Raw genomic sequence first — 16714 nt, 5'->3', positions numbered from 1 at the left:
TTTTTATTTATTTTTGATACAGAGAGAGACAGAGCATGGGGGGGGGGCAGAGAGAGAAGGAGACACAGAACCGGAGGCAGGCTCCAGGCTCCGAGCTAACTGGCAGCACAGAGCCTGACGCGGGGCTCGAACCCACGAATGTGAGATCTGACCTGAGCCGAAGTCGGAGTCTTAACCGACTGAGCCACCCAGGCACCCCTTAACTAGGTATTTTGATTGTCAAATTCCTGAGGGAAACCTGAGGTGAGTAGATGGTGTCTGTTACATTAATTTTTTTTGAAATATTTATTTTTTAAATTTACATCCCAATTAGCATATAGTGCAACAGTGATTTCAGGAGTAGATTCCTTAATGCCCCATTACCCATTTAGACCATCCTCCCTCCCACAACCCCTCCAGTAACCCTCTGTTTGTTCTCCGTATTTAAGAATCTCGTGGGGCGCCTGGGTGGCCCAGTCGGTTGAATGTCCTACTTCGGTTCAGGTCATGGTCTCGCGGTTTGTGAGTTTGAGCCCTGCGTCAGGCTCTGTGCTGACAGTTCAGAGCCTGGAGCTGCTTCACATTCTGTGTCTGCTTCTCCCTCTGCCTTTCCCTTGCTCATGCTCTGTCTCTCTGTCTCTCAGAAATAAACATTAAAAAATTTTTTAAAGAGTCTCTATGTTTTGTCTCCTTCCCCTTTTTTATGTTATTTTTGCTTCTCTATTATGTTCATCTGTTCTATGTCTTAAAGTCCTCATATAAGTGAAGTCATATGATATTTGTCTATCTCTGACTAATTTCACTTAGCATAATACCATCTAGTTCCATCCATGTAGCTGCAAATGGCAGGTTTCATTCTTTTTGATTGCCAAGTAATACTCCATTGTATAAATACCAAATCTTCTTTATCCATTCATCCATCGATGAACATTTGGGTTCTTTCCATACTTTGGCTATTGTAGATAGCACTGCTATAAACACTGGGGTGCATGTGCCCCTTCAAAACAGCACACCTGTATCCCTTGGATAAATACCTAGTAGTGCAGTTGCTGGGTTGTAGGGTAGTTCTATTTTTAATTTTTTGAGGAACTTCCACACTGTTTTCCAGAGTAGCTGCACCAGTTGCATGCCCACTAGCAGTGCAAAAGAGATCTTTTTTCTCCACATCCTTGCCAACAACTGTTGTTGTCTGAGTTGTTAATGTTAGCCATTCTGACAGTGTGAGGTGGTATTGCACTGTGGTTTTGGTTTGTATTTCCCTGATGATGAGTGATGTTGAGCATTTTTTCATCTGTCAATTGGCCATCTGGATGTCTTCTTTGGAGAAGTGTGTCTGTTCATGTCTTTTGCCCACTTCTTCACTGGATTATTTTTTGGGTATTGAATTTAATAAGTTCTTTGTAGATTTTGGATACTAATCCTTTATCTGATATGTCATTTGCAAATATCTTCTCCCATTCTATCAGGTACCTTTTAGTTTTGTTGATGTCTCCTTTGCTATGCAGAAGCCTTTTATTTTAATGAGGTCCCAATAGTTCATTTCTGAGTTTGCTTCTTTTGCTTCTGGAGATGTGTTGAGTAAGAACTTGCTGCGACCGAGGTCAAAGAGGTTCTTGCCTGATTTCTCCTTGAGGATTTTGGTGGCCTCCTGCCTTACATTTAGGCCTTTCATCCATTTTGAGTTTATCTTTGTATATGGTGTAAGAAAGTGGTCCACGTTCATTTTTCTGCATGATGCTGTCCAGTTTTCCCAGCACCACTTGCTAAAGAGACTGTCTTTATTCCATTGGATATTCTTTCCAGCTTTGTCATAGATTAGCCATACAATGGGAGTCCATTTCTGGGATCACTATTCTCTTCCATTGATCTGAGTTTCTGTTTTTGTGCCAGTGCCATACTGCCTTGATTACAGCTTTGTAATACAGCTTGAAGTCTGCTATTGACCTTTTTAAAGAAATTTTTAAAAATTTATTTTTGAGAGAGAGAGAGAGACAGAGTGAGGTAGGGGAGGATCAAAGAGAAGGGGAGACACAAACTGAAGACAGGCTCAACGCTCTGAGCTAGCTGTCAGCACAAGCCTTAAGCAGGGCTCGAACCCACTACCTGCAAGATCATGACCTGAGCAGAAGCCGGATGCTCAACCGACTGAGCCACCCAGGTGCCCGTGCTATTGACCCTTATAAATTGAGTTGTCTAATTGAGTTGTAAAGATTCCTTACAGATTATGGATGCAAGTCCTTTATCAGAAATGTGATTTGCAACTAAGACTTAAATATAAAAAAGGAAGGAAATGTGATTTGCAAATATTTTCTCCTAATCTATTTTTGATCTTTTCTTCTTATTGGTGCCCCTTGAAGAACATGCATTTTTTATTTTGCTAAAGTCCAATTTTTCAATTTTTAAATTTTATGGACCATGTTTTGATGCCATAGCTAAGAAAGCTTCATCTAATAAGGTCAAATAGTTTGTCCTAGGTTTTCTTTTAGAAATGCTGTAGTTTAAGGCATCAAAATTGGCTAGGAGGAGGTCAAACTTTCAGTCTTTGCAGATGACATGATACTCTATATGGGAAACCCAAAGCATTCCACCAAAACTACTGCTAGAACTGATCCTTGAATTCAGCAAAGTGTTGGGATATAAAATCAAAACTCAGTAGTCGGTTGCATTCCTATATACCAACAAGGAAGCAACAGAAAGAAAAAGCAAGGAATTGATCCCATTTACAATTGCACAAAAACCCACAAAATACCTAGGAATAAATCTAGCCAAAGTGGTGAAAAATCTGTACACTGAAAACTATAGAAAGCTTATAAAAGAAGTTGAAGAAGACACCAAAAAAATGGAAAAAATACTTCATTCTCCTGGATGGGAAGAACAAATATTGTTAAAATGTCAATACTACCCAAAGCAATAGACATATTAAATGCAATCCCTATCAAAATAACACTAGCATTCTTCACAGAGCGAGAAAAAACAATCTTAAAATTTGTATGAGACCAGAAAAGACCCCCAATAGCCAAAGCAATCTTGAAAAAGAAAACCAGGGGCATCTGGGTGGCTCAGTCGGTTAAGCCTTTGACTTCGGCTCAGGTCAGATACCACGTTCGTGGGTTCGAGCCCCGCGTTGGGCTCTGTGCTGACAGTTAGCTCAGAGCCTGGAGCCTGCTTCGGATTCTGTGTCTCCCTCTCTCTCTGACCCTCCCCCTCTCATACTGTCTCTCTCTGTATCAAAAATAAATAAAAAACATTAATAAAAAAAAAAAGAAAAAGAAAATCAAAGCAGGAGGCATCACAATCCTGAAATCACTGTTGACCTATATGGTAAACTAACTTAGATGTAAATTTAAAAAATAAATTTAAAAAAGTAACTTAGGGGCGCCTGGGTGGCTCAGTTGGTTAAGCGTCTGGCTTTGGCTCAGGTCATGATCTCACAGTTTGTGAGTTCGAGCCCCGCATCAGGCTCTGTGCTGACAGCTAGCTCAGAACCTGGAGCCTGCTTCCGATTCTGTATCGCCCCCCTCTCTCTGACCCTCCCCTGATTGTGCTGTCTCTGTCTGTCTCTCAAAAATAAATTAAAAAACATTAAAAAAAATAACTTAATTTTTAAAACCAGGGAAAAATAAATAAGACAGTCAATAGATTCAAATAGACATTCACTAAAGAACATATATGAATGGCAATTAAACATACAAAACAATGCTGAACAGCATTAGTCATTAGGAAAATTCAAAATATCAGAATGAGATACTGTACACTCGAGCTAGAATTGATATATTCTAGAGGTTGACTGTACCAAGTGTTAGTAAAGATATGGAAAAATTGCAACCTTATACTTTATTGTTGGGAATGTAAAACATGACTACTATGAAAAATATTTGGCGACAACCAATTGCTGATTTACAATCTAGCAAGTCTCTTCTTAAGGGTCTGTCCAAGAGAACTGGAAACATTTGATTATCCAAAGACTTGCACACCAATGCTTATAGCAGCATTATTCATCATTTAGAGTAAGGAAAGAAGTCTTAAATAAAAAAACAAAATGTAGTAGTCATAAAAAATATCGATAAAGTTGGCGACTTTAAAAGTAAGAATTTTTTTTATGTTTTTATTTTATTTTGAGAGACAGAGCGGGGGGAGAGGGGCAGAGAGAGATGGAGACCCAGAATCTGAAGCAGGCTCCAGGCTCTGGGCTGTCAGCACATAGCCTGACACAGGGCTCAAACCCACGGACTGTGAGATTATGACCTGAGCCGAAGTTGGACGCTTAACCAACTGAACCACCCAGGTGCCCCAAAAGTAAGAATTTCTGCTTAGCAAAATATAAAATTGTCAAGAGTGGAAATGATATTTGTAAAACATGTAACCATCAAAAGGCTCAAATTAAAAAATTATATGGAACCCATACAAATCAGTTAAAAAAAAAAAAAAAGCCCACAGCTCTTTCTGCCCACTGCTCCTGTCACTGTGCTTTAATAAAAATCACCTTTCTGCACCAAAGACATCTTCACTAATTCTTTCTTGGCCATCAGTTTGGAACCCCCATCATTCCAAAACCTCATCAGTATGAGTAGAATTTTCTTGGGGTGCGTGAATGGCTCAATCAGTTAAGCATCAGACTTCATTTCAGCTCAGGCTGTGACCTCACAGTCTTTGAGCTGAAGGCCTGCATTGAGCTCCGCTCTGAGTATGGAGTCTGCTTAAGATATTCCCCCCCTTCTCTTTCTCTCTCTCTCCCCACCCCCCCTCTCTCCCCCTTCCCTCCCTCACCCTACCCCCCCCAACTTGTCCTCTCTTTCTCTCTCTTTCTGTCAGATAAATAGGTACACCTGGACAGCTCAGTCAATTAAACATCCAACTTAAGCTGATGTCATGATCTCACAGTTTGTGGGTTCGAGCCCCACATCAGTCTCTGCTGTCAGTACAGAGCCCGCTTCCAATCCTCTGTCCCCCTCTCTCTCTGCCCCTCGCACTCTTCTCTCTCTCAAAAATAAACATTAAAAAAAAACATTTAAATAAACATTTAAAAACATTAGAAAAAAAGAAAAGACAACCCAATAGAAAAATGAGCAAAGATATGAAAGACATCTTACACAAAGGAATTTCAGGTGTTCAGTAAAAAATATTAGGAATGTCAATGTCACATTACAAGAGAGCATGTGGGATGGGAGATATTGTCTGAGGCTATTTTTAGGAAATACTATCTCCCACCCCGACTGCATTGCTGTTTCTTGGCTTGGTCATTTTCTCCAGCCCCTACAAAAGGACCAGATTTCTCTCTGTTTTCCTTCCTTCCATTCTCCCTTCCTTCCCTTTTCCTCCTCTTCTTTTTTTCTGCAAGTGAACTCTTTATTTGGCAAACTTCTGAATAAGCGAGTCTTTGAAAACAAGTAAATGAAGCCAAAATGCAGGTACTCAGAACTAGTGGCCAGATAATGGCTTGAAGATGAAGGTACTGGTCTAAATGGGCGCTTGGAAATAGTTCTGTAACTCTAGCCTTTTCTTTAGCAGATGAAGAATCCTGTGAACAAGGTTCTGAAGTCAGTGAAGCACAGACTACAGATAGTGATGACATAGTGACACCAGGACCTCAGAAGTGTCCTCAGGCGGTAAGGACAGCGCGGTAATCATTGTGTGGATGTGAGATGAACTTGTAACCGACAACTTTGTGCTTAATGGCCATATATGGGAGATTCATCCAGTTTTAATGAACTTGATGGGAAATTCAAGTTTAGTTAAATTGACCTTGTGAATGAATGGAAGTTTTTTGATACAGTCTCTGCTGAAAGGATCACTTTCTTGATTTGGTATAAATGAGGACTTTTGTCACTACTTCTCTCCTTTGTTTGGATCCCTTGCCTGTCTCCTTTGTTGTGTGCTGATTCCTCTCCAGCCTGAGTGATGCCCATTTCCTAAATCCACCTAAGGAGAGCAGGTGCCTTTGGGAGGTGGAAGCTAGAAAAGAAGAAAGGGTTCTTTGTGGGAAAGCTCTAAGAGATTCTGTTTCTGAAGTTTTTGACCCAGTATTTAAAACCTATAATTGCAATTTTTTCAATGTTTATTTATTTTTGAGAGAGAGAAACAGAGCATGAGCAGGGCAGGGTCAGAGAGAAAAGGAGACACAGAATCTGAAGCAGACTCCAGGCTCTGAGCTGTCAGCACAGAGCCCGATGTGGGGCTTGAACTCACGAACCATGAGATCATGACATGAGCTGAAATTGGAAGCTTAACCAACTAAGCCACCCAGGTGTCCCTGTAATTACAATTCTTTATTGAATATTTCAGCCTCACATCTCCCATGGGACTAATTGGGGATACACACACAAATACATGACTAAATATTCACAGATATATTCAACCATCATTGTATTAGAATCCTGTGTGGTTATAAGTAGATTAGGAAACAATCACTCTCTTGAGCCATTGGAATGCTCCCTGACACATTTACAGGCACTCAGTAAATGTGTGTTGAATGAATAACTGAATGAAAGATTGAAATCTGATTGAGGATTATGAACTTCATTAGAAACAATATAAATATAGTGTGACCTAAAATCAAGTGGTTAGATTATGTGATAGAAACTCCAAGGCTTATGGGATGCCTGGGTGGCCCAGTGGGTTAAGTGTTCAGATCTTGGTTTTGGCTCAAGTCATGATCTCATGCTTCGCTTGGGATTCTCTCTCTCCCTCTCTCTATGCCCCATCCCCACTCGTGTGCACATGCTTTGTCTCTGTCTCTTTCTAAATAAAGAAATAAACTTAAAAAAAAAACCCTCCAAGGTTTGTAAGAATTCAGAAAAGTGAAATCATTGCTGCTTTAGTAGAGGTCAGAAAACTCCTTTCTTGAAAGTCAGAACTTGAACTGACGATTTGTAGGCGACTAAAGGATAATGGTATGGGGAGAAACAACTCAAAATCAGTAGACTTAAACAATTAAGAAAGAAATTTTAAGTATTTTCCTCTGAACTTGTATCTGCCGTATCTTTTTTAACTATTATACAATTATATGTTGAGAAATGCTTGTAAGACAGAGCAGAGCCAGAGAATGCTGCAGCTGCAGCTTATTTAGGTGCCCCACCTAAATAAGATCTTGTTAGAAAACCTTTGTGCACCCAAAAATTATTTGACATACTAAATATGAAAACTGAGCTTACTTACCCAAACTTAGTGTTAACATCAAATTAAATTTATAACACAAGCACATATAGTTGACCTTTCAATAATGAGGGGGTTAGGGATGCACCCCTCTGCACAGTTGAGAATCCACGTACATCTTTTGACTTCCCAAGAACTTAACTACTAATAACCTACTGTTGGCCAGAAGGCTTACCCATAACAAATAGCCGATTAACATATATATTTTGTATGTTACATGTATTCTTACAATAAAGTAAGCTAGAGAAAAGAAAATGTCATTAAGAAAGGGGGGCGCCTGGGTGCTCAGTTGGTTAAGCATCTGACTCTAGGTTTTGGCTCAGGCCATCATCTTACTGTTTGTGGGATAAATCCCCAAGTCTGGCTCTGTGCTGCCAGTGTGGAGCCTGCTTAGGATTCTCTCTCTCTCCCCCTCTCTTTGCCTCTCGCCTACTCACACACACACACACACACACACACACACTTTCTCTCTCTCAAAATAAATTAAAAAAAAAAAAAGAAAGAAAATCATAAGGAAGGGGAGACTGGGTGGCTCAGTCCGTTAAGCATTCAGCTCAGGCCATGAGTTTGAGCCATGCGTGGGACACTGCTGTCAGTGCAGAGCCCACTTCGGATCCTCTGCAGATCTCTGCCCCTCCCCCTGCCTGTGAAGTGCTCTCGCACACTCTCTTTCTCTCAAAAATAAATCAAATTAAGAAAGAAAATCATAAGGAAGAGAAAGTAGATTTACAGGACTGCACTGTATTTATTGAAAAACATCCACATATAAGAGGACCCACGTCATTCAAACTTCTGTTGTTTGAGGGTCAACTGTATAAAATCATTATTACATTTCAGAATAGCTAGGCATAAAAGATCGAAGAGGCTGAAAGACCAGAGATAATACTTGAACTCTGTCACTTCTGTTTGGAGCCAGCCAGCATAATGGAGGAAGCAAGAGAGGGTAGTGTTTAAAAGCAAGATTTGTTTCAGGCAGAAGTGGTCTAGATCCTGGATCTGCTAATTTTGGAGGAGTTGTTTAATTTCTATTAGGCTTTCCTTAACTGGTAATATTAAGTATGCCTACTTTATGGTAATGTGGCAAGATTTAAGTAAGGCAATATGTGATAAGGGCTTAATATAGTGCCCAGGACAAATTAAGTACTAAATGACAGTGATGATGATATTGATGATGGTAATAGTCTATCCTCTCTGAAATATTCTAGTTCTCAAGTTCATGCTTCTGTGATGTGGTAGTGGCCTCCACAGAAAGAACTAGACCCTAAGGGGAGAGGATTGAGGCAGAGGGGTGTCATTTCCTTTCTGGCCCCCAGGTCAATTGAGTAGGTTGAACAGTAGAACTCAAAGAAGACCCTTCCAAGATGTCTTTCCCTTATACTGCTAAAAAGTGAAACAGTTACAATACTTATGGATCTTTACCTCTCCTTGAGTCCAGGATTAGGAAAGTTCCTGTGTTCATAGGATATGTGTAAGGCTGTTTCCCACAAGGCCCTGTCATTAATCCACACAAGGTTCCTAACGGCCCTCTCTATTTACCTGCCCTCTAAGAATCCCCAGGAAATGATCACAGCCCAAATCATATGGTTTCCTCAGATGAAGTTTCATTACTAGTCCCAGGAATCAATCTTCCACTCTGAGTAGACCATGGAAAACTTCTCTCTCCTTCTTAGTAGCTACTATCTAGAGGGGAACAATTATTTCCATTTGCTCTATAGCCTTAGGTTATGGTCTTTTTTTTTTTTTTTTTTGAGAGACAGAGAAAGACAGAGTGAGCAGGGGGTGGTCAGAGAGAGAGGGAGACACAGAATCTGAAACAAGCTCCAGGCTCTGAGCTAGCTGTCAGCACATAGCCTGACATGTGGCTCGAACCCACGAACCGTGAGATCATGACCTGAGCCGAAGTCAAGACGCCTAGCCAATTGAGCCACCCAGGTGCTCTGGTTATGGTCTTTTATTAGCCCTAGTGTGTATCAAGAACCTCAAAGTATATTCTTTTATTACACTCTTTTTCTAAAAAAAATGTTTATTTATTTACTTTTGAGAGAGAGAGCACACTCACGTGAGCAGGGGAGGGACAGAGAGAAAGAGCGAGACAGAGAGTTCCAAGCAGACTCTGTGCTGTCAGTGCAGAGCCCAACATGGAACTCGAACCCACAAACCATGAGATCATGACCTTAGCTGAAACCAAGAGTCAGATGCTTAATCAGCTAAGTCACTGAGGCATCCCGTTTTTGCTTTCTTATGAATGACATTAAATAGTACGTATTTTTCTCTTTTTTAACTTATTTAAAATAATTAAAGATTTGTTAACAGTTGCCAAAAATGTACAAGGAGGTGCCAGGTATCATTCACACAGTGTTTTGCATTTCTTTTCTTTTTTGGTACACAGTAATCAGAAATGTGCATTTACGATCAGTAACATTTTGGGAGTCCATCTAGGTTGATATATTTAGCTTTTTCTAGGTCTTTACTCTTAACTGCTGATCAGTTTTTGTTAAAATAATACAAGACCTTTTATTTAGACAGACCTCGGTGGGCAGCACTGATTGAACTTTATGCTATGTACTTGATACTCATTAATTCACTAGAGGCACAAAGCAGCCCTTTGCGTTGTTTACTCCTTGAACAAGTCATTATGGAGCACGCATCTTAGTACTTGCAATCTCTGTGGACACAAAATTGTGAATAAGACAGACTTGGTCCCTTCCCTCTTGAATCTTATGTTTTACTGAGGGAAAACAGATATAAATCAGTGAGCAACTAAATGAGATACTTGTTGATTCTAAATACTATGAAGAACGTAAATTGAGTAATAGTAATGGGAGGGGTTGCTTTAGGCAAGTGTAAGGAAAGACTTCTCTGAGAAGGGGACATTTAAATTTTTTTATGTTTGTTTGTTTATTTTGAGAGAGAGGAAGGTATGGAGAGACAGAAAAGGGCAGAAAGACAAAGAAAGAGAATCCCAAGTCGACTACTTGCTGTCAGTACAGAGCTTGATGCCAGGCTTGATCTCACCATCTGTGAGATCATGACCTGACCTGAAATCAAGAGTTGGACTCTTAACCAACTGAGCCATCGAGGTGGCTCCGAAGAGGGGACATTTAAACTGAAATTTGAAGATGAGAAGGGAAGAAGAGATGGAGGGAAATAATCTCAGGCAGAGAAACTGGCAAATGTAAAGGCCTGATGTAGAACAGAGTTTGGTTTCTCTGAAATACTGGGAATCAGGAGGTTATATGTCAGTAAAATTGGGGACAAAAAAAAAAAAGAGGGGCGCCTGGGTGGCTCAGTCGGTTAAGCCTCCAACTTCGGCTCAGGTCAGATCTCACGTTTGTGGGTTCGAGCCCCACGTCAGGCTCTGTGCTGACAGCTCAGAGCCTGGAGCCTGCTTCCGGTTCTGTGTCTCCTTCTCTCTCTGACCCTCCCCCTCTCATGCTCTGTCTCTCTCTGTATCAAAAATAAATAAAACATTAAAAAAATTTTAAAAAAGGAGGAGGAGGAGGAGGAGGAGGAGGAAAGAATGAAAGAAAATTCCTGTAGCCATACTTTTAAATGACCCTTGCAAGAACAAATGTTTGATGATCATACCTCATTTTTGTACAACCAGGCAATTAAATTAAAAGAGGGAAAAAAAGAGGAAAAATGTCACACCAAACATCTCTGTTCACATGTATCTTTGTGTATTTGGCAAATGTTTTTGTGGGTTAGATTCCTGGAAGTAAAACTGCTGCTTTTAAAAGGAACGTTTAGCGGCACCTGGGTGGCTCAGTCAGTTAAGCGTCTGACTTTGGCTCAGGTCATGATCTCACTGCTTGTGGGTTTGAGCTCCGCATCGGGCTCTGTGCTGACAGAGCTGTGGTTTGATTCTGCGTCTCCTCGCTCTCTGCCCCTCCCCCACTCGCACTTTATCAGAAATGAATAAATGTTAAAAAAAATTTTTTTAAGTCACTTTGAACTTTTGATGGATACCACCAAATTATCAGCCCCCATATTATACCACTGTCACTGTATGGTGACCTTTTCTCACAGTGTTACCAACACTTTCCCCTAGGTTTCTCAATTCCTGACTTTAATGGAATGAGAATATTTGTAAGGAAGGAATCGAGAGTAATTTTGGAAAATGTAGATCCAGGTGGCATGGAGAAGTAACAAAACAAATTAGGGGTATGCTAGATGCTGGGACTACAGGTGTTGGTGAGGCAGACTTGTGGTCCTAGAACTTAAGTAGCTTACAGTCTGTGAGGTGCTGTCCCCAGAATTATAATGTAATACAAATGTAACTTAAAATTTTCTAGTGTCCATATGAAAAGTGTGAAAAGAAACAAGTAAAACTAATAATATATTTTAGGGGCATCTGTGTGGCTCAGTCAGTTGAGCATCTGACTTCAGCTCAGGTCATGATCTCACAATGAGTTCAAGCCCCACATCGGGCTCACTGCTTTCAGTGTGCAACCTGCTTCAGATCCTCTGTCCCTCTCGCTCTCCACCCTTACCCTGCTTGCATGCGTGCTCTCTCTCTCAAAATTAAATATATAAAACATTTTTTAAATTTTTAATAAAAAATAATACATTTTATTTAACCTAATATATCTAAAGTGTGAAATGAAATTAATGTAAAACATTATTGAGACACTTTACAAAGTCTTCAAATTCCTGTGAATTTTATACCGACCATCCATCCTAATTCAGAGTAGCTACATTTCAAGTGCTCAGTAGCCACATGTGGCTAATGGCCATTGTGTCATAGAGCGGAACTGTGATGCAGTATTTTCCAAATGTAAGTTGACATCCCCAGGCAATGAAATAAAAATAGAGGGTCCCAGCAAAAACAAACAAAATACTGAGAAAGAATAAAAGACAAAATAATAGTTTGCATCACACATCTTAAGGTTAAACATAAGGTTAGACTTTTATTTCAGTGATACTTTTTATACACACACATATAAATATGCATAGGTCGAGTTTTGCAGTTTGAAAGCCATTGGTCTGGTGGTTGTTCATTTTTAACTATGAGGAAAAATGTTCATCCTCATTAGGTGTAGGAGGCTTTTTTTTTTTTTGTAAGATGTTGCTGGGGATCATTCAGGTACTTCTTGAACACCTGTCCTCTCTCTCTCTCTCTCTCTGTCTCTCTCTCTTTTTTTTTTTTTATTGCCAGATCTCAGTGTTTCTTAAGTGTCTTCTTTGGAAAATTAAACCCAACCATCTCCAGGGAAAAACAAAAAGCAATTGTGTAGTTAAACATGTTTGGGAAAAACTATCTTTGTATCATCCTCTAAAAGCGTCCTGATGCATAGTAGCATATTAAAGGCCCAAGGACAAGTTAAAGAAAGCTGATAAGTTTCTTAATTTTAATTTTCTGAAGTTTATTTTCTCACAAAACCAGTCATTTATAAAATCCTATTCCTCAGACATACCTTTGAGTTCTGCTTCATTATTTTTAAAGAAGTTTAATTGACATTGATACAATTTTCAAGTGTTTATTTTGAAAGAGAGGGAGAGAGTGTGGGTGCCTTCATGAGCAGGGGAGGGGCAGAGAGAGGAGGAGAGAGTGTGGGTGCCTTCACGAGTAGGGGAGGGGCAGAGAGAGGAGGAGAGAGTGTGGGTGCCTCCATGAGCAGGCAGGAGGAGAGAGAATCTCAAGCAGTCTTCATGCTGTCAGCATGGAGCCTGATTTGGGGCTTGATCCCATAAACTGTCAGATCACTACATGAGCTGAAATCAAGAATTGGACATTTAACCAACCAGGTGCCTCGAGTTCTGCTTCATTTTTATTGAAACTACAGGACATGGGTTCTCAGCTTAAAAATAATTTCAACAGTGGCACGGGAGAACTTTCTAGGGTAAGGGTTCTGTGTCTTGAATAGGGTGTTGATGACACACTTGTATATATGTATCAAAATTGCACACTTGGGGCATCTGGATGGCACAGTCAGTTAAGCATCCAACTCTAGATCTTGGCTCAAGTCATGAGTTCAAAGTTTGTGAGTTCAGGCCCCACATCGGGCTCTGCGCTAATGTTGCAGAGCCTGCTTGGGATTCTGTTTCTTTCTCTCTAACCCTCCCTTGCTTGTGCTCGCTTTCTCTCTCTCTCTCTCTCTCTCTCTCTCTCTCTCTCTCTCTCTCTCTCGCACGCGCGCACGCACACTCTTGCTCTTGCTCTCTCAAAATCATTAAACTTAAAAAAAATTTTTTTAAACTATACACTTTAGGTGTTGTATTTTACTGTGTGTAAATTATACAGAAATATTTCAAAGTGAAACAGATTGCCAGGAGCCACCCTAGACAGTGGTGTAAGAGTGGCTTTTATACTTTTTATTTTTTTTTATACTTAAATTTATTGCATCATTGACATAGAATATAGCATATTTGATATTGGTTATTTGGAATGTATTTTTTTAATATTATATTGACAAATTGGATTACATACAACACCCGGTGCTCTTCCCCACAAGTGCCCTCCTCCATCACCACCACCGCTTTTCCCCCCTCCCCCTTCCCCTTCAACCCTTGATTCATTTTCAGTATTCAATAGTCTCTCAAGTTTTGCGTCCCTCTCTCTCCCCAACTCTCTTTCCCTCTTCTCCTCCCCCTGGTCCTCCATTAGGTTTCTTTTGTTTTCCTGTTAGACCTATGAGTGCAAACATATGGTATCTGTCCTTCTCCGCCTGACTTATTTCGCTTAGCATGACACCCTCAAGGTCCATCCACTTTCCTACAAATGGCCAGATTTCATTCTTTCTCCATGTAGTACTCCATTGTGTATATATACCATATATTCTTGATCCACTCATCAGGTGGTGGACATTTAGGCTTTTTCCATGTTTTGGCTATTGTTGACATTGCTGCAATGAACATTGGGGTACATGTGCTCCTATGCATCAGCATTTCTGTATCTCTTGGGTAAATCCCTAGCAGTGCTATACTTTTTAAATCACAGTCATTGTAAGAAACCCATTTCTACACTGTGCCCAGTCCAATCACATATAAACAGAAGTTTAAAGAAACAAGGCTTACCTATACCATTCTCATATTCTCTGTTCTATTCCATTTCATTCTATCTTATTCTTTCATTAAAAAAAAATGCTAGGGGCACCTGGATGGCTCAGTCGGTTAAGCATCTGACTCCTGATTTCAGCTCAGGTCACAATATCATGGTTTGTGAGTTCAAGTCCTGAGTGTGGCTCTTTGCTGACAGCTCAGAACCTGGAGCTGCTTTAGGTTTTGTGTCTCCCTCTCTCTCTTTGCCCCTTCCCCACTCAAACTCTGTCTCTATCTCTCAAAAATGAATAAATGTTGAAAGAAAGAAAAGAAAGGAAAGGAAAGGAAGGAAGAAACAAAGAGAGAAATATTGCCTTCTGAGCTTCCTTGGAGAAGGCCCAGGAGCTGCACTTGCTTCTTAAGAGAAGAAAAGATGGAGGTGGGGGTAGATCTTTGGAGACGTGAGGGCATTAACCTGGCAACCCAGAGACAGGAGAGTTCTCAGATTTACAAGGGACAACTGTGGCTGGTCTGGGCCATCCCAGATTGACTCCTCACTGGTGTCATGACATGACTTGCTGCCATACCTCACAAAGGGAGGATTTAACATTGCTCTCAGCTTATTTATTGAAACTAGAGTGATGTCAGCCCTGTACTTGGTGTCCTTGATGCCAAAATGGACACAGGGGTAATCAAAGGAGAGGACAGTGCCTGTGGGGCTGAACTCTGTAGTGGGGCTGAAAGTCCTGGTGTGACCGTGAGAGGGCAGGCTGGTCTGACGGCCTGTTCTGGGGCGTGTACTTGGTGGGCACAGGAAGTTCTGGCCAGCAGCTTTACCGTGGAGTGATTCTCAGGCCTGTGATAGATGGAATGTGTCTGTGATGGAGTCTGAGAGAGCAACGTGTTAATTGGAGTATGAACACTTGGAGCATCACTAACGTACAGGAAATAAATATTTTCCTTTTCAGGGATCAGAGAAGATGCGCATCGAAATTGTCTCCCTGGCCTTCTACCCAGAGGCCGAAGTGATGTGTGATGAGAATGTAAAACAGGTGTATGTAGAGTACAAGTTTTATGACCTCCCCTTGTCAGAGACGGAGACTCCAGTATCCCTGAGGAAACCGAGGGTTGGAGAAGAGATCCACTTCCACTTCAGCAAAGGTGCGGTGGCCCCGCTGTTGGCCAGGAGGGGAGTCTGAGGGGCCAGAACTGCTCTGCTCCTCTAATGGGATTCATGCAGCCATTCTCTTCTCTCTCATTTATCAAAGCGATATATGCATATGGGCTTACTAATTTTTTTGGTTTTTATTTAAAATTAAAAAAATTTTTTTTAATCTATTTTGGAGTCAGGCAGGAGGGGGCAGATAGAGGAGAGAGAGAATCCCAAGCAGGCTCTGTGCTAACAGATGTGGGGTTTGATCCCATGAACCATGAGATCATGACCTGAGGCGAGATCAAGAGTTGGATGCTTAGGCAAACCATGAGAGACTCTTGAATACTGAGAACAAACTGAGGGCTGATGGCGGAGTGGGAGAGGGGAAAGGGGAGTGAGGAGCATGGAGGAGGGCACTTGTGGGGGTGAGCACTGGTGTTATATGGAAATTAACTTGACAATAAACTATTAAAGGAAACAAATACATAAAATATAATTATAAAAAAGGAGTTGGATGTTCAACTGACTGAGCCACCCAAGAGTCCCTTTTTATTAATATTTTTTAATATTTATTTTGAGAGAGACAGGGTGCCAGTGAGCAAGGGGCAGAGAGAGGACAGAGAAAGAATCCCACAAGGGGCAGACAGAAGGGGAGAGAGAGAGAGAGAGAGAAGCTGGGCTCACCGGAAATGGGGCTCATGGTCATCTGAAGTGAGGCTCAAGCTCATGAACCATGAGATCATGACCTGAGCCAAAGTTAGATGCCTAACCAACTGAGCCACCCAGGTGTTCCTTTTATTATTTTTTAAATTAAGTTTTCTATTAACAAAATTTTTTTAATTTTAATTTCGGGACGCCGACCGCTCGGGGGTCGCGTAACTAGTTAGCATGCCAAAGTCTCGTTCGTTATCGGAATTAACCAGACAAATCGCTCCACCAACTAAGAACGGCCATGCACCACCACCCACGGAATCGAGAAAGAGCTATCAATCTGTCTAACAAAAATTTTTAATGTTTCTTTTATTTCTGAGAGACAGTGTGAGAGCAAGAGGGCAGAGAGAGAGGGAGACACAGAATCCGAAGCAGGCTCCAGGCTGGGAGCTGTCAGCACAGAGCTCGATGCAGAGCTCGAACCCATGAACTGTGAGATCATGACCTGAGGCTGAAGTCAGACACTTAACTGATTGAGCCACCCAGACGCCCCTTAAATTTTTTATTTTAATTCCAGTATAGTTAACATACAGTGTTGTATTCGTTGTAGGTGTACAACATGCTGATTCAACAATTCTGTACATTACTCGGTGCTCATCATGATGACTGTACTCTTAACTTCACTTGTTTCACTCATCCTCCTACCCACCTCCCCTCGGATAACCATCTGTTTGTTTTTTATACTTAAGAGTCTGATTTTTTGGTTTGTCTCTTTTTTTCCCTTTGTTTTGCTTCCTA

The 16714-nt window shown here is 40.9% G+C and overlaps 1 protein-coding gene across 1 annotated transcript in view; it reads left to right on the top strand.

Moving 5' to 3' along the window:
* The window catches only part of RPGRIP1 (RPGR interacting protein 1), a 63849-nt gene that overhangs the window by 33411 nt on the left and 13724 nt on the right, over window positions 1–16714 (top strand). The window contains exons 17-18 of the mRNA XM_029951535.1: window positions 5488–5585; window positions 15081–15273. Of these exons, the coding sequence (XP_029807395.1) occupies window positions 5488–5585; window positions 15081–15273 (291 nt within the window). The remainder of the gene's footprint in view (window positions 1–5487; window positions 5586–15080; window positions 15274–16714) is intronic.

This window comes from Suricata suricatta, chromosome 9, assembly GCF_006229205.1.
Source record: "Suricata suricatta isolate VVHF042 chromosome 9, meerkat_22Aug2017_6uvM2_HiC, whole genome shotgun sequence".
Taxonomy (NCBI): Eukaryota; Metazoa; Chordata; class Mammalia; order Carnivora; family Herpestidae; genus Suricata; species Suricata suricatta.
The sequence above is the reverse complement of the archived record's forward strand: the minus strand, read 5'-3'. Positions and strand labels throughout refer to the sequence as shown.